This window comes from Eumetopias jubatus, unplaced genomic scaffold, assembly GCF_037043125.1.
Source record: "Eumetopias jubatus isolate StellerSeaLion01/CBP00866 unplaced genomic scaffold, mEumJub1_p1.0 scaffold_7, whole genome shotgun sequence".
Taxonomy (NCBI): domain Eukaryota; kingdom Metazoa; phylum Chordata; class Mammalia; order Carnivora; family Otariidae; genus Eumetopias; species Eumetopias jubatus.
Genome location: NW_028274813.1, coordinates 115,590,978 through 115,610,069, shown reverse-complemented (window position 1 = coordinate 115,610,069; position 19,092 = coordinate 115,590,978). Strand labels below are relative to the sequence as shown.

At 36.3% G+C, this 19,092-nt stretch overlaps 1 protein-coding gene across 3 annotated transcripts in view; it reads right to left on the bottom strand.

Moving 5' to 3' along the window:
* Positions 1-19,092, bottom strand: part of SCAPER (S-phase cyclin A associated protein in the ER) — a 539,336-nt gene that overhangs the window by 269,827 nt on the left and 250,417 nt on the right. For all 3 annotated transcript variants that reach the window (XM_028092672.2, XM_028092676.2, XM_028092674.2), the window contains exon 21: positions 16,715-16,851. In XM_028092672.2, the coding sequence (XP_027948473.2) occupies positions 16,715-16,851 (137 nt within the window). The remainder of the gene's footprint in view (positions 1-16,714; positions 16,852-19,092) is intronic.

The following is a 19,092-nucleotide window of genomic DNA, read 5'->3' as shown; positions in this document are numbered from 1 at the left end:
CCCCCAAGCCCTTGATTCCAAAGTGTTAATTTTTTTGTTCTTTTCTTTCATTTCTTGAGCTACCCTTATTTTGAGGCATAATTTACGTACAATAAAACAAATTAAAGTGTATAATTAATGAGTTTTCACAATAGTGTCTACCAATATAACTGAAAGCACAATCATGATGTAGAACATTTCTACCACCCCACAAAATGTTTTCATGACTCTTTGGAGTCACTTTCTCCTCCTCTGCTAGTAGCAACTATTCATCTGTTTAGCACTTAGAGCTTTCTGAATATCAAATTACCACAATCATACATACTCTACTGTTTCTGGATTCATTTAGCATAAAAAATCTCTTGAGATTCTTTTATAGTGGTGAATGTATTACTAATTAATTCCTTTTTACTGTGTGTAGTGTCCTATTAGGTGGACATCACAATTTGTTTATCCATACAACAGTTGGGCATTTTACTTCTTTCCACATTAGGGTTATTATGAATAAAGCTACTATGAACATTTGTGGACAAGTCATTACATAGGCAAATGTCTTAACTTCTCTTGGATAAATACATAAGAGTGGGATTGCTGGGTCATATGATAAGCATGTGGTTTAACTTTTACCAATATATTTACAGAAGGGGTCATTCCAATGTGTATTTCTACCAGCAAAGTATGAGAAGTCCAGAGGCTTCAGAACTTGAAGAGTGTCTTAATTTCCTTGTACTTATGAATTTCCAGATTTCCTTGTGTTACTGATTTCTAACTTCATTTCCTTGTGATAAAAATGCCATGTATGATTTCAATATTTAAAAATTTATGAAAACTTGTTTTGTGGCCTAATACATGGTCGATGCTGAAGAATATTCCATGTACACTTGAGCAAAGTACATATTCTGCTGTTTTTGGTGGAATGTTCTCTATACATCTTTTGGGTCTAGTTGGCTTGTAATGTTGTGTAAACCTTATTATTTCCTTGTTGATCTTCAGTCTAGTTGTCCTACCCATTCTTTAAAGTGTGGTACTGAAGTCTCCAACTAGTACTGTTGAATTATCTGTCTCCCCTCACTTCTGTCAGTTTTTCCTTCACATATTTTGGGCTCTGTTAGGTGCATACATGTTTGTAATTATTATATCTTTTTGAAGGATTCACCCTTCCATGATTATATAATGTTTTTCCATTCTATTGCACAATTTTTGTCTTAAAGTCTATGTTGTATGATATTAACATAGCTATTTCATCTATATTATTTTGTAGAGGTACTCTCTGCATAAAACATCTTGCAATCCTTTTCACATTAAACCACTTGGGTCCTTATATTTGAAGTGAGTCACTTGTTAAAAAACATATAATTCAATCATTTCTAAAAATCCACTCTGCCAATCTGTGTCTTTAACAAGAGTATTTAATGTATTTACATTTAATGTAATAACTGATGAGGACTGATTTGCTTTTGTCATTTGCTATTTCCTATACATCTTTTTTCCTTCAATTTCTTCTTATTACTGATTTGTTTTGTGTCAGATATTTTCCAGAGTCCCATTTTCATTCCCTTCTCATTTCCTCTAGCATAACTAAATTCGGAAAATTTCCACCCATAATTTCCTCAAATATTCATTCTGCCCGTTTTTTCTCTCTACTCTCCTTCTGAGACTTCCTTTCTGTATATGTTGGTCCCATGCGTCTTTCAAACTCTGTTCATTTTTTCATTCTTTTCTCCTTCTGTTCCATGGAGATAATCTCAACTGACCTAACTTCAAGTTCATGAATTCTTATTTCTACTTGCTCAAATTAGCTGTTCAATTCTTCAAGTGAATTTTTCATTCCAGTCACTGTTTTTTCAATGACAAAATTTCTGTTCACTTTTTTACAATTTTTACTTATATGTATTAAAATATAAATATACATTTAATATAATATCATCATAACTATTCCCCAGTTGGTTAGATATTGTTCTCATGGGTCCTTTAGTTCTCTGGGCATATTTCAACATTTTAATTTAAAGTCTTTGTCTAGTAAGGCCAACGTCTGGGTTTCCCCTGGACACTTTCTATTAATTTTTTTTCCTGTGTATAAGCTAACTTTCTTTTTGTTTGAACGCCTTGTAACTTTTTGTCAAACAAAAACTAGACATCTTAAGTATTATAGTGTGGCAAGACTGAAAATCAAATTCTCCTCCTTTGACGGGGGTGTTTTTCCTGCTTGAGGTAGTTTTATATATTTGTTTAGTAACATTTCTGAACTAATTTTCTGAAGTTTGTATTCTTTGTCATTATGGCCACTGAAGTCTCTGCTCAATTAGTTTAGGGATCAACTAGTGATACAAGTGATTTCCTTAAACACCTGGAATGAAAAAAAAAAGTCTTAATCTAATATTTGTAAATGAGCTGTGTGTGTGGTTGAGGCAAAGTGACAAAACTCTGGCAGTTTACAGCTCTTCCTTAGTCTTCATTTCCTACTGCATAGAAGCCTGATGGTCAGCCAGAGACAAGACCTCAGGCACTTCTCAGGTCTTTTCTGAACATGCATCCAGCCCTCGGTATGTATGTGGCCTTCTAGATTTTTCAGAGTATGTGGGAGCTCTTCAAAGCCCTTATTACTCAAAGCATTTCAATCCTCAGCCTCCCCCACCCAGCCCCTACAAGCTTTTTGATTAGTCTATCGTTTGCTCTGTTTTTCCTGCTCCAGACTATAATGACTAATATATTTGTCTTTAAATTGTTTTTGACAATTGCCCCTAGGTAGCCCTCCAGCTCTGGGAGAATTCTGAGTTAGATGAAAGAAAGGCAACATCCTTCAGAGAACCAACAAACAGGTCAAAACAACTATACAACCTTGAATGTAAGGTCAGATTTGCACCCTCCAGTACTAGGTACCTGTATCAGGGATGTAGGTGGTTGTCTTCAAAGATGCTGCTGAGCTGGAGAGTGGAAGATGGGATCAGGGTAAGTTAAAATGCCATTAAACACTCTTAATGACATTCTGATTTGTCTTCATTGTGCCTTCCCCGAGTAGCAGTAAGCTTGTGATTAATTCCCAGCATTCCAAAAAGTTGAATCTCTTTTTGCCAGTTTAATCACTGTTTTTACAGGGGTATGAACTTTTGGAGTTTCCTACTGAACCATTTTTCACTCACATAATTCAAGAATTTTTTTTTTTAATTCAAGAGTCCTTATTTCCTATCAATACTTTTATCAGTATTTTATCATATATTTAGCATTATTTCTGCCATTTTATTTTTGAACAAACTTTTCCGAGATTTAATTCAAATACCATATAATTGACCCATCTAAATGTACAATTCAATGTTTTTAATACATTCACACGGTTGTGCAGTCATCATCACACTCTAACTTTAAACATTTTCATACTCCCTAAATAAAATGCAGTAAATATTAGCAATCAATTCCCAGTGCTTCCCTCCTGCTCCCAACCCTAAACACCACTAATCATTCTGTGTCTATGAATTTTCCTATCCTGGAAATTTCATATAAATGGAATCATATGATACATGGCCTTTTTTGACTGGCTTCTTTCAATTAGCATAATGTTTTCAAAGTTCATCTACATTGTAGCATGTGTCAGTACTTCATTTCCTTTTATTCCTAAATACTATTTCATTGTATGGGTATACATATTTTACTTAACCATTCAACAGATGATGAACATTTGGGTTGTTTCCACTTTTTGGCTCTTTTCAATAATGCTGCTATGAACATACATGTATAAGTTTTATTTCACCATATATTTTCAGTTTTCTTGCATATAGAACTATGAGTGGAATTACTAAGTCACATGGTAATTCTATGTTTAACTTTTCAGGAACTAAGAAACTAGTTTCCTTTTTTTTTTTATTATGTTCAGTTAGCCACTGTATAGTACATCAGTTTTTGATGTAGTGTTCAATGATTTATTAGTTATGTATAACACCCACTGCTATAACATGTACCCTCCTTAATACCCATCACCCTGTTACCCCCTCCCCAGTATAGCCTTGGTCAGGGCTGAATAAGGAAAAGAAACAGATTATCACACTGGGAAGCCTGCATGGGGAAACTGAATCCATATAATGTTTGGCTTTGAAAGTAAGAGGGGCTGAATTTCTTCAGTTCTCACAACCAGTGGGACTTAAAGCCTAGAATTTTAAGTATCAGTGGACTTGGCTCTGGGAGAGCCCAGAGAGCATTAGAAAGTGGAGTTCCTGCCCTTAAAGAGACAAGACAATAAACATCCTATGGATATCCAGCATAGAAGCAGGACTTTAAAAAACGTCTGCAGCATATGGAAGGGAGAGTAATTTACTCATCTCAGAGGTGTTGGCATTCTGAAGAGGCAGGGATGGCAGAGAGACGCCTTCGGAAACAAAGGCGATTTCAGGCTCATTTTCCTCCCCTTCTCCTCAGCAGAAACACAAGGCAACCTACTGGAGCCGGGAGAGCCCTGACGCTTGTGATGTAACTTGCTTACACTAAGCCCCATGCCCTCTGTGCTTCTACGGATCTGCCCTTTCCAGTCACACTTGCCTCAGTCCCCAGAGTTATGGACACCCTCCCTCAGAAGACCTGCACAAACCTCACCAACATACCATCTTCCAACCTGTGCATTTTGTGGGGCTCTAGTCCTAGCTTCAAGGGCTGATCACCTCCCAGGAGGACACACCCACCTTGTTAAAACTGCACTCCCAGTTGGTGTGCTTTGCAGAGCAACCCCAGCCAGCCCTGGTTTCCATAGAGGCTGTGCATCCCCTGTGGAAGAGGACCAGAGCCCCCTTTTTAAAAGTGTGCACCCTGGCCACTTTTTCTTTTCTTTTCCTTTCCTTTTTTTAATTTTTTTAAAATTTTATTTTATTATGTTATATTAGTCAACATACAGTACATCATTAGTTTTTGCTGTACTGATCCATGATTCATTGCTTTCATATAATACCCAGTGCTCCATGCAGTACGTGCCCTCACTGGGCTAACCCATCCCCCTACCCCCCTCCCCTCTAAAACCCTCAGTTTGTTTCTCAGAGTCCATAGTCTCTCATGGCTCATCTCTCCCTCCGAATCCTCCCCTTCCTTTTCCTAATGTCCTCCATGCTGTTCCTTATGTTCCACAAATAAGTGAAACTATATCACAATTGACTTTCTCTTTTTGACCTATTTCACTTAGCATAATCTCCTCCAGTCCAATCCATGTTGACGTAAAAGTTGGGTATTCATCCTTTCTGATGGCTGAGTAATATTCCATTGTAGATATGGACCACATCTTTATCCATTCATCTGCTGAAGGGCATCCCAGCTCTTTCCACAGTTTGGCTATTGCGGACATGGCTGCTATGAACATTGGGGTGCATACGGCCCTTCTTGTCACTACACCTGTGTCTTTGGGGTAAATACCCAGTAGTGAAATTGCTGGGTCATAGAGTAGCTCTATTTTTATTATTTTTTAAATTTTTTATTGTTATGTTAATCACCATACATTTCTATTTTTAATTTTTTGAGGAAACTCCACACCGTTTTCCAAAGTGGCTGTACCAACTTGCATTCCCACCAACAATGTAACAGGGTTTCCCTTTCTCCACAACCTCTCCAGCATTTGTTGTTTCTTGCCTTGTCAATTTTTGCCATTCTAACTGGTGTAAGGTAGAATCTCAATGTGGTTTTGATTTGAATTTCCCTGATGGCTAATGATGATGAATATTTTTTCATGTGTCTGTTAGCCATTTGTATGTCTTCTTTGGAGAAGTGTCTGTTCATGTCTTCTGTCCATTTTTTGACTTATTTGTTTTTTGGGTGTTGAGTTTGAGAAGGTCTTTATAGATCTTGGAAATCAGCGCTTTGTCTGTAGTGTCATTTGCAAATATCTTCTCCCATTCTGTGGGTTGCCTCTTTGTTTTGTTGACTGTTTCCTTTGCTGTGCAGAAGTTTTTTTATTTTTTTTTAATTTTTTATTGTTATGTTAATCACCATATATTACATCATTAGTTTTTGATGTAGTGTTCCATGATTCATTGTTTGTTCATAACACCCAGTGCTCCAGGCAGAATGTGCCCTCTTTAATACCCATCACCAGGCTAAGCCATCCCCCTACCCTCCTCCCCTCTAGAACCCTGTTTGTTTTTCAGAGTGCATCGTCTCTCATGGTTCGTCTCCCCCTCTGACTTACTCCCCTTCATTCAGAAGCTTTTTATCTTGATGAAGTCCCCAAAGTTCAATTTTGCTTTTGTTTCACTAGCCTTTGGAGATGTATCTTGAAAGAAGTTGCTGTGGCCAATGTCGAAGAGGTTACTGCCTATGTTTTCCTCTAAGATTTTGATGGATTCCTGTCTCACACTGAGGTCTTTCATCCATTTTGAGTTTATCTTTGTGTATGGTGTTAGAGAATGGTCGAGTTCCATTCTTCTGTATATAGCTGTTCAATATTCCCAGCACTATTTATTGAAGAGACTGTCTTTTTTTCCGTTGCATATTTTTTCCTGCTTTGTCAAAGATTGGTAACATTTATTTATAGCCAGCTTTGAATTTTATAGGGAAGAAGGAGATGGTAAAATCACTTGACCATAATTTGGTTGTCATGAAATGTGCATCTCAACCTAATAACTCCAAAAAAAAATAATACTAAAAGGGGAGGCATCACTCACTTTGGTAGATTCTAAAACAGTTAACAATTGGAGGAGAAAAAAAGAATGAAAAACCCACAAACCAAATAAATTATAATAATAAATATAAAACAGTGAAATGAATATCTTTTCAGGTGAATATACTTCTAACATTTAAGCTTCCTAAAAATAATATCCAATAAACATTATAGCTGAAATTAACATACTTCACCAAAAAAGAATATTTTCAAATTAAAAAACCATCTTAAAAAAATGAAAAAAGCAAATGTCAAGAATGGACAAAACATTTTTAAACATAAGAAAAAAAACCCTTCCTTCCAGTGTTAATATTTGATTATATTTAAGGTATCTAAAAATCAGTCACTGAATCAGATATCTGAATACAAAATCAGGAAAAATAAATCTACCATTTACTGTATACATACTATATTCTATTTTTTTTAAAGGTTTTATTTATTTATTTGACAGAGAGAGACACAGCAAGAGAGGGAACACAAGCAGGGGGAGTGGGAAAGGGAGAAGCAGGCTTCCCGCGGAGCAGGGAGTCCGATGCAAGGCTCGATCCCAGGACCCTGGGATCATGACCTGAACCAAAGGCAGACGCTTAACCGACTGAGCCACCCAGGTGCCCCATACTATATTCTAAATACTGGTCATTGTGGTTTTTTTTCTCATAATCATATTTAATTCTCACAGCAGCCCTGGGATATAGGTGTTATTTATCCCTATTTTGTCCCTATTTTGTTTATTTTTTTTCAAGAATTTTTTTTCAGAAATCTATATTTTTTGTTTTTTTAATTTATTTTGTTATTATGTTTAATTAGCCAGCATATAGTACATAATTAGTTTTTGATGTAGTGTTCAATGACTCATTAGTTGCATATAACACCCAGTGCTCATCATCATATATGCCCTCCTTAATACCCATCACCTTGTTACCTCATCCCCTCACCCCCACTCCCTTCTGCAACCCTCAGTTTGGTTCCCGGAGTCCAGAGTCTCTCATGGCCACTACTTTCAAGAGCAGGAGACATAGCTGACTTTCCTCACATAGAAAAACAGGCAGAGAGTTAGATAAAACCACAATTAGAGACCTAAGAAAAATGGATATAAGTAGTATGCCTGATAGACAATTTAAAGTAATGATCATAAAGATACTCACTGGACTTGAGAAAAGAGTGGAGGACATCAGTGAGACTATTAACAAAGAGATGAAAAAGAGCCCATCAGAGATGAACAATACAACGAAAGAAATTAAAAATACACTAGATAGAATAAATAGCAGGATAGAGGAAGCAGAGGAATGAATTAGCGACCTGGGAGACTGAGGGATGGCAAATAATCAAGCTGACAGGTGAGAGAAAAAAAAATTATCCAAAATGAGAATAGACTTAGGGAACTCAGTGACTCCATCAAGCCTAATAATATTTGTATTATAGGAGTCTCAGAATAAAGGGGATAGCAAATTAATTTTTAAAAAGATTTTATTTATTTGACACAGAGAGAGAGAGACAGCAAGAGAGGGACACAAGCAGGGGGGGTGGGAGAGGGAGAAGCAGGCTTCCTGCTGAGCAGGGAGCCTGACGTGGGGCTCGATCCCAGGGCCCTGGGATCATGATCTGAGCCGAAGGCAGATGCTTAATGATTGAGCCACCTAGGCACCCTGGGGATAGCAAATTTATATGAAGAAATAATAGCTGAAAACTTCCCTAAATTGGGGGAAGGAAACAGATATCCAGATCCAGGAGGCACAGAGATCTCCCAACAAAATCAACTAAAGGAGGCTCACACCAAGACACATAGTAATTAAAATGGCAAGAAGTAGTGATAAAGGAAACATTTTAAAAGCAGCAAGAGAAGACAGTTACATACAAGGGAAACCCCATAAAGCTATCAGCAGATTTATCAACAGAAATTTGCAGGCCACAAGTGGGTAACATGATATATTCAGAGCGCTGAAAGGGAAATATCTGCAGCCAAGAAAACTCTATCCAGCAAGAGTATTGTTCAGAATAGAGGGATAGTTTCTTAGATAAAAAACAAAAACAAAAACAAAAAAAAACTAAAGGAGTTCATGATCACTGAACCAGGCCAGAAGAACTGTTAAAGGGGACATTTTAAGTGGTAAGGAAAGACTGCAGATACAAGTATGAAAAGTAGGGAAAAAAGCAGTAAAAATAAGAGTATCTGTAAATACCAGTCAAGGGATTCACAAAATACAAACATGTAAAATATGACACCATATACCTAAAACATGGGGGGGGGGGCAGGAGAAAAAATGGATTCAAGTTTAAGGGACCATCAGCTTAATAAAGTGACTGCTATATACAGTATACACTATATACAAACAAAACGGTAACCACAAATCAAAAACCGAAATCAATATGCCCAGAATTAAGAGAAAGAAATCCAAGTATATCAGTAAAAAAAAAGCCAGCAAACCATGAAAGATTAGAGAAAAATTACAAAAACAACAAAACAAGTAAAAAAAGAATATATAGAAAATAAAGAAATATATATCTGTTCATAATTCATTTGAATGGGAATGAGTAAATGCCCTAATCAAAAAACATAAGATGACAGAGTAAATATAAAAACAAGACCCATTTATATGCTGCCTACTCATTTCAACCTAAAGATACCTGGAGATTAAATGTGAGGAGATGGAGAAACATTTATCATGCACATGATGTCAAAAGAAAGCCAGGGTGGCAGACTATAGCAAGAGACTATAACAAGAGCCAAAGAAGGACACTATAAAATAATGAAGGTGACAATCCAATAAGAAGATAATTTTATGCGGTGCCTGGATGACTCAGTCAGAAGAGTATGCCACTCTTGATCTCAGGGTATGATTTCAAGCTCCAAATTGGGTGTAGATACTACTTAAATAAATAAAGTTTAAAAGAAAAGAAGATACAATTTTAAATATTTATTCACCCAATATGGGAGCACCCAAATACATAAAACTTAATAACAAACATGAAGAAAGTAATTGATAGTAGTAATACAATGATAGTAGGGAACTTTAAAACCCCACTTACATCAATGGACAGATCATCTAAATAGAAAATCAACAAGGAAACAGTGGCTTTGAATGACACACTGGACCAAATGGATTTAACAGATACATTCAGAACATCTCATCCTAAAATAGCAGAATACACATTCTTTTCAAGTGCACATGGAACATTATCCAGAACAGATTATGTATTAAGCCATAAAACAAGTCTCAACAAATACAAAAAGATTTAGATAACATTCATCTTTTCCATCCACAACCCTATCAAACTAGAAATCAACCACAAGAAAAAATCTGTAAAGAGCACAAATAAATGGAGGTTAAAAAATATGCTACTAAACAATGAATGGGTCATTGAAGAAATCAAAGAAGAAATTAAAAATTACATGAAAACAAATGAAATTGAAAACACAATGGTCAAAAACCTTTGGGATGACAATATGCATTCATGATAAAAGCCCTCAAAAGGGTAGAGGGGATATATCTCAACATAATAAAGGCCATATACTTAACTATCATCCTCAACAGGGAAAAAGAGAGAACTTTTCCTCTAATGTCAGGAACATGACAGGGATGTCCACTCTCACCACTGTTACTTAACACAGTACTGGAAGTCCTAGCCTTAGCAATAATATGACAAAAAGAAAGAAATAAAAGGCATCCAAATCAGCAGGGATGATGTCAAACTTTCACTATGTGCAGATGACATGATACTCTAGGTAGAAAATCCAAAAGACCACAAAAAAACTGGTAGAACTAATACACAAATTCAGTAAAGTTGCAGGATATAAAACCAATGTACAGAAATCTGTTGCATTTCTATACATCAATAACGAAGCAGCAGAAAAGAAATCAAGGAATCAATCACATTTACAATTGCACCAAAAACCGTAAGACACCTAGGAATAAACCTAACCAAAGAGGTAAAAGATCTGTAATCTGAAAACTACAGAACACTTATGAAAGAAATTGAAGATGACACAAAGAAATGGAAAAAAATTCCATGCTCATGATTGGAAGAACAAATATTAAAATGTCTATACTACCCAAAGCAATCTATACATTTAATTCAATCCCTATCAAAATACTATCAGCATTTTTCAAAGAGCTAGAACAAACAATCTTAAAATTTGCATGGAACAACAAAAGACCCCAAAAAGTCAAAGTAATCTTGAAAAGGAAAAGTAAAGCTAGATTCATCACAATTCTGAACTTCAAGTAATATTACAAAGCTGTAGTGATCAAGACAGTATGGTACTGGAACAAAAATAGACACATAGATCAATGCAACAGAATAGAAAATCCAGAAATGAACTCACAACTATATGGTCAACTATTCACTGAAAAAGCAGGAAAGAATATTCAATGGGAAAAAAAAGTCTCATGTACCATACTTTACTCGATCATCTACTTATTATTGGCTATCTAAACTGTTAATCAAATTTTTGCTCTTATGACTATCAACAGAATGAACATTCACAGACTATTTTAATATTGCTTAAAATGGGTACTTCCGGTCTAAGACAATATCTAGGGCATAAAGAGCTTAATAAATATGAGCCAATTTTTGTTTATACATATTTCTTTTTATAATCACCATTACTGTAAGTAGCCTTCCCTGACTACCCAGTCATAACGAAGTTTATTTCCCTGGAATTCACCTAAATACTTATTTGTACCTTTCTTCTGCTACTTTGGACACGTTGTCTCATGTAAGAGTTACTTATATGTAACTTACCTCTATTAATACCTTATAAACTTCCCAAGGGTAGAAATTATGTTCTATTCACTTTTGTTTGAAGATAATGCAAATATTTGAATAATGGGTTGAATGGATTCCTTAAGACACATATAAAGGATGCAAAATGAGTGTAAAAAACAGTTTTAAAATTAAATTTAATATTAGGTTTCACCTTAAAGTTCTAAATCAGAATCCTGTAATAGTTGTTAGCCCTTATGTCTTCTTCTGCCTCTACTCTGTTCAACTTAGGTCTCCATGGCCATGTAGGTTCACTGGTCAACTGTAAGCCAAGGCTCAACCCTATTCAATTCTCAAACAAACATAGATTCAAGATAAACTCTGTGTATGTCTGTGTGTGCATCTATATCTGAATTTATACCGAAACATAAACATATACGTGGACAGATTGAATAGCTATCTGTTTCTTTTCTCTTTCTTTTCTCATATATTCATTTATATGTACACATACCTATATATAGATATAGAGAGATATACATAGACACATACTCCTCATTCTCTCCTTGCATCATTTCAGAACATCTTCTTGAAAGTCAATTATTTTCAGAGATAAGGATTCTGTTAGCCTAACGATTACCAGTGGACATTGAAGGTGACATGCAAGCTGCCAACACTGCAGACACAGGTCTGGCCATATACAGTGAAAACCCTATGAATCCAATTGTTGCTCTAAGTAGCAGCTCTCTACGTTACTTCATTCCTACCTCCATTCAAACTCCAGATCAATGACAGTCTGTTCCACAAATCTAGTTTCTTGCTTAATGTCATCATGCTTCTGTCCTAAAATTCAGGGTAGTGATTGGAGCTTTACTGCCTATCTTGCTTTTCTTGGTCCTCTGTGCCAAATGATGGATCCTCTCCACTTAAGTTTCAGCAGTAAAGTTCTGACTGTTCGTATGGACTCCTCTTTCAGAAGAAAATCTGCCTGAATGTAAAAACTCTAAGGAAATACATGCACTCTCACAGTTCTTCATCCATGAATAAGTCATATAGAACCCTACTAATTAGTTTTAGAACACATAACCACAATATAAACCACCTGCTAATTCTGGCTTTGCCATTAGACAGTGTCCCTCATCTACCTGGCTGAAGGAAGACCAAATATCCAGTTTTACATCGTCTTGAATCAGGTTTCTACAGCCTTACCTTCACTAACTCTACCAAGAAACCCGGAACAGACCATCCTGCCTCAAGACTGAACTCTGATTTATGGAAGCAATACTCATAGTTCTTTTATCCATTTTTAAAACACCAAAGAAATCCTAGTGATATGAACACTAATCCCACAATCCAATCTCATCTAATCCTTTGTAACAAATGTTTGTTGAAAACATACCGGGTGCCAACAACAGAGACAAAAATCCTCATGAAGTTTATATTCTAATGAGAGAAAAACAAAGTGTAAATAATAATAAATAGGATTTTAGATGATGGTAAGTGCTACAGCAAAAAAGAACTGGGGAATGCTGATAATGCTGCTTGACAATTTTGTTTTCAGTCACTACAGACTAACTAATATCATACTGGCCCTTCTGTTATGAACAACAATGAAAATTCCTAAAGCATACGGAATTACTGATTTTCATGTATAGACAACTAGTAGCCTAGGACCATAATCCCTGAGCAAAAGGAAACAAATTAACTAGGTCCCATGATTACTTCATCTTTTGCCTGAAGGCATTTTCCAAACAGCTATATATGAGGGGAAAGAGGTAACCAAAACAGAGGATGTAAGTGTGAGCCAAGGAGACAGTTGGCATTTATGCACAGAGAGAAGGGATGTGTGCAACAAAGGTCCAGAAATCTCCAAAGGTTCTCTTTAAGTGTTTGGCCATATTAATCTATGAATAAGCATGGCAAGACTTCCCACAGCAGAGGAAAGACCAACTACCAGGGAACTGTAAGCTGAACAATTACCAGAGCTTGCATAAAGTTGAGAGATGTTTGAGTTTCAAATGCTATATTACAAGTATTTATTGAACACTCTAGTCATTCAGTGGAGACTTTACAAAGGCCAAACATTTAGGAGTAGGGCCAAGCTAGCTCTAGAATTAAAGGTTACTCAAAACCCACCTCACAAAACTTAAAATCAAGGCATGTAACCTGTATGACAGAATAAAATTCCACATTCTATTAAGAAAAACAACAAAATCCAAACGTACAATAACATAGAGCTCATACTGTCCAATGAAAGGATAAAAATAAAAATAGTAGCAACAAAATTAGTAGGCATAAGTAACAGGAAACATACTTGTACTGGGGAGAAAAATCAGTCAATAAACAATTTCAGATGGAGAAATTGTAAGTATGATGGACTTCAAATAAATTCATAAATATGTTAAAGGAAACCATAAGCATAAAAAAGAACAAATCAGAATTAGAAATAGATAAACTGAAACTATAATAAAAAACCAAAAGGGACTCAGAGAGATGTAAAATGCAACATATGAAGTGAAAAATTCAGTGGACAATTTCAATAGCAGATGACAAACAGCAGAAGAAAACATCATATAAGGCAACAGAACTATCCAAATTGATGCAGAGGAAAAAAAATGACTTGTGGAACATCAAACACTCTATTTTAAGTGCAACTTCATGAAATCCCATAAAATAGGCAAAAACCTTCAATAGACACATAAAGAAAGATACTGAATGGTTAAAATACACATGAAAAAATGCTCAAGATATATTATTAGTCACTAGGAAAATGCAAATTAGAACCACATTGAGATACTCTGACACTCCTGCTGAAATAGGCTAAAAATTTTATTTTATTTTTTTAAGATTTTATTTATTTATTTGACAGAGAGAGACACGGCGAGAGAGGGAACACAAGCAGGGGTAGTGGGAGAGGGAGAAGCAGGCTTCCCACGGAGCAGGGAGCCCGATGCGGGGCTCGATCCCAGGACTCTGGGATCATGACCTGAGCCGAAGGCAGACGCTTAACGACTGAGCCACCCAGGCGCCCCTAGGCTAAAAATTTTAAAAATTAACAATATTAAGTGTGTACTGGCAAGACTGTGGAGCAACTGGAAGTCCCACATATTGCTGATAGGAGTGTAAAAGAGTACAACCACTATGGAAAACGATGTGGTATTCCACTTCTAGGTATTTACCCAGGAGAAATGAAAACTCATATACACTCAAAGACTTGAGGGGAGCTTAATTTATAAATGCCCAAAACTGGAAACCCAAAAGTCTATCAACAGATGAATAAATAAAAATTGTAGGATATGCACACAACGAATATGTACAATAATAAAAAGAATCAAAGTACCTACACACAACACTGATATATCTCAAAAATAGTACATTTAGTGAAAGAAGCTAGCCACAAGGGAGTTTGATTTCATTGGTATCCCTTTCCTGAACAGGAAAAAATAATCTGTAATGATAGAAAGCAGGTCAGTGATTACCAAGGGCCAGGGGTGGTAAGAAACTGACTGGAAAGAGGCACAAAGACAATTTTGATAGGAGTATGGATTACATGAGTATCTAGATTTGTCAAAAGTCAACAAACCATACTGGATATCTCCACATTTCACTTAAATAAATCATACTGCAATGAAGAATAAAGTCTATAGATATAGGTTAGGTATGTATAAAAAGGATATATATGTCAAAATATTAGCAACAGAATTATAGGTATTTTTTCCTATAATTTTAAGGTTTTGTTTAATACATTACTACTACTTACATTTCAAAAAACAAACAAAACAAAAGTCAAGCTCTTGAGGACAGCCTCACAAGAAAGGGAACATGTGCGCAAAGACCAGAAGGACATAAGGGAGACGAGTGTATGGATTACGTGGGAAGAGGAAACCTGAGGTTTTGAGAAGAGAAGTGACATGATCTAACTTACATTTTAATAGTCTGGCTAGAGTATTTGGAATAGACTGCAAGGAGGCAAGGGCAGAAACAAGGATATTAGTCACAGAGCTACTGCAGTAATTCAGGCGAGAGATGACAAAGGATTGGTTCAGGGGAAGCAGTGAAGTTAGAGAGATGTAGTCAAATCCTGAATACATTTTAAATCAAGCTAACATTATTTGCAGTTGGACTGGATGTGAGGGGTGGGAGAAAGAGAAAAGGCAAGGATAACTTCAAGAATTTTGGCATACAAAGCTAGAACAGAGTATCCATTTACTGAGACAGAGAAAACTATGGGACAAAGAGGGGTTTTGGAGAATGGGGTGAGGGAGAGAACAGAAGCTTGTCTTTGAATAAAATTGGAAGATATTAAATTGGTGGTCATCACTAAGTAGAAGATATTTAGAGACACAGGACTGGGGGAGCTTAGCAAGGGAATGTGTACACAGAGGAAAAAAAGAACTCACAAAAATGGGCTGTATAGTATTTCAGTGTCGGAGGTCAGAAAGTTCTTAGCATAACTAGAAATGAAGGTCAGTAATACCTTCAAGTATACTGTGAAACTATTTTTAGAAACTTAGAGGAATCTCAAAAAATACAATCAAAAAAGCCTTTTCTATTCTTTGCTTGAATGAGTACTCTGCAACTTTTCGTTGATTCTGGAAGATGAAATGGACACCTTTAATTACAATCTGAAATTGGAAACTATAGAGCGAAAACCACCATTCACCTTCTAGAACTATATTTCTATAATCCCATGGGTCAAGCTTCTCCAACTTTCAAAACATTTGGTAATAAAGGTAAAACAACATATTTAGATTACCTTCCCCTAAATAGCACAAAATTATCTACTACAGAGGAACTACATTTGTGTCCTGAATAAGACTCATCAGTCATCAGGTGATGCTCAAAGCATATGAGGTAATGATGTACTACACAGCTGTCTGATCCTCAGATGTTACTTTGGAGGCTGATGATAAACTACAGGTCTGACAACTCACTTTCCATTTCAAGATATTTCTTGAACTTTTCTTATTGTGACAGGCAACCAAATTGATTAAGTCTAGTCATGGGATTTGACACTACAGCCAGCAGACTTCTATTTGTTGATTGCTATTGATTTTCTTTGATACCTCATTTAAAAATCAATAGTTGGAAAGAAAAATAGGCTTAGTTTACACATACTTATAGTACTGTATGCTGGAGGAGGCACAAGTTTGGCAGGGCTTTGGCATCCAATTATAAGAAGAGCTCTTAACAGGTGAAAGCAAGGACTTTAGATCGATACATAGTTTTCTTTCTCAATCAAAGAAAGTGGCTATAAATTAGGCTCATCAGTATTATTTTCAAGGCTTTCTTAAAGCAAACAAGTTTAAACTTTTGTCCGGGGCAGAGGGTCTTCCTTAGATTTACATTAAAAAGGATATATCACTAACAGTTTCTGTTTTGTTTTGTTTTTAAGGATATTTATGGTACCTGGAGTTCATCCGGGCTTTTATCTTTTTGGCTTTTTTTTTATTTTTCTGCCGCTCTTCACCATCTTTCAAAGGCTCTGGTAAAGCTGCACTTTCAACCACAATGTCAATAATATACTTCTTTAAAGAAAGATGCTCCTGCAAGATAAATAAATAATGATGATGATGATGATGCTGGTTAAAAAATAACATAGCATTGCTACAGACTACAGTAAGTATAAGAGTATATAGATGAAAGTAAAAGTAATCTTTATGAAATTCTGGTTTTCACAATTGCTTTGGAAAACACTGAAGAAATTGTTTTCTTAAGATTTCATTGACTTAAGGAGGGCACATGATGTGATGAACACTGGGTGTTATATGAAACTGATAAATTATTGAACACATCTGAAACTAATGATGTACAAGTTGGCTAACTGAATTAAAATTAAAAAAAGGATTTCATTAACTTATCAAACCTTTGCTGCACATCAGTTGTGATAAATGCTAAGGATATAAGGACATATGCCTGTTCCTCACAATTACACAGTGTAGAAAGAGAGGTTTAACACACACACACACACACACACACACACACACACACACACACACACACACACACAATATCAACCAGTAAGTGCCAATTAGAAAGTTAGAGTGCTATAGGAGTTCAAAAGGGAAACAAAAGCACTATTCAGTGAGGGTGAGGAGGAAAGGTTTCAAGAAGAAGTACTATGTCTGCTATCTCTTGAAGGATGGACTGAATTTTAACATATAGATATTGGATATATGTGTGTTTGTTTGGGCTGGGAGTTGGGAAAGGTGGCAGAAAGGAAAAATAAAAAGGGCATCTCAAAAAACACAAGCAGGGATGAAAACAGAATGTGGTTATTAGCAACAGAGATCTGGTTTGGCTGGAGCACAGAGTCTGACCCCATGTTCCACCATATCAATGTTAGATTTTACAGCCCTCACTATAATCACTTCCTTGCATGTACACAGCATGTACATTCCCTTCCCCTCTCTTCTTTATTCATACTTGCATGGCAAAATCCAAACTCTAAATCCAACTCTCACCCTGCTCTGTAAACATATCTGGGCAGATTAAAGTGGCTATAATTATGAACTGTGTTGACTACTCTCACATTAAATTTATGACATTACACCTCAAATAGCCTCTAGTATTGCCAGGCAATCAAGGAAACTTAAACAATTTCCTCCACATATTCTAGAAATTATTTTAGACTTTTCCCTCAAATTTCTAACAAACTGTAGATCACTTCCTCTTTCCTGACCCTTTTCTTCACTAGGTTTCCAGACGTTACACTATCCTCCTAACATACCAGCCACACCTTCTAAGTCTTCTTTGCTGGATCCTTTTGCTCTGCTTAGCCAGTAAATGTTGGAGTACTGCAGAGCTATTCTTCTCTATCCAAACTCACTCATCAAGTGCAGTGACTTGAAATATTTATGCAAAGGCAATGCCCAAATTTTTATCTCTAGCCTCGACCTCTCCTCTGAACTCCACTCCTATATCAAACTGTCTAAAAATCTCCACTTAGATGGAGTATTTCCATCATAAGCATTTCCAAATAACAGTCGATAACAAAACATTTATGCTCCCCATATACATGCTCTTCCCAGAGTGTTGCCCATTTCAGTAAATGGTACTATCATTCACACAACTGCTCATAAATACATCAGCAGGGGCCCCTGGGTGGCTCAGTCGTTAAGCGCCTGCCTTCGGCTCAGGTCATAATCGCAGGGTCCTAGGATCGAGTCCCACATCGGGCTCCCTGCTCCGCGGGAAACCTGCTTCTCCCTCTCCTACTCCCCCTGCTTGTGTTCCCTCTCTCACTGTGTCTCTCTCTGTCAAATAAATAAAATCTTAAAATAAATAAATAAATAAATACATCAGCAAATCCTGAGAGCTCCACTTCCAAATATATCCCAAAATTCATCTCAAATCCAATCACTTCTCCCCACCACCATCATCAGCTCTTGCCTGTACTATTGCAATAGCCTCTTAACTGGTCTCCCAGCTTCTAATGAGACCCTCAAGTCTTTTCGTTACAAGCAGTTAGTGATATTTTTAAAATATGAACCACAACACATCATTCTTCTTATTAAAATCTTGCCTTCTCACCACATTTAAGTAAAATCCAAAGTCCTTACAATGGCCTACCAAGGTCAAGCTCTATATCATTGATCTCTCTGACCTCATCTTATAGTACTCTCCTTTTTTCACTCTGCTCCATCCACAGTAGAGTGGATGTTGTTGTTCCTCATATTCATCAGGACTGTTACTGCCTCAGGAATCTATATATGTTGTTCTCTTAGCCAAGAATATTCTTCTCCCAGATATTTGCATGGTCCAAGCTAAAATGAACACCCAATCTT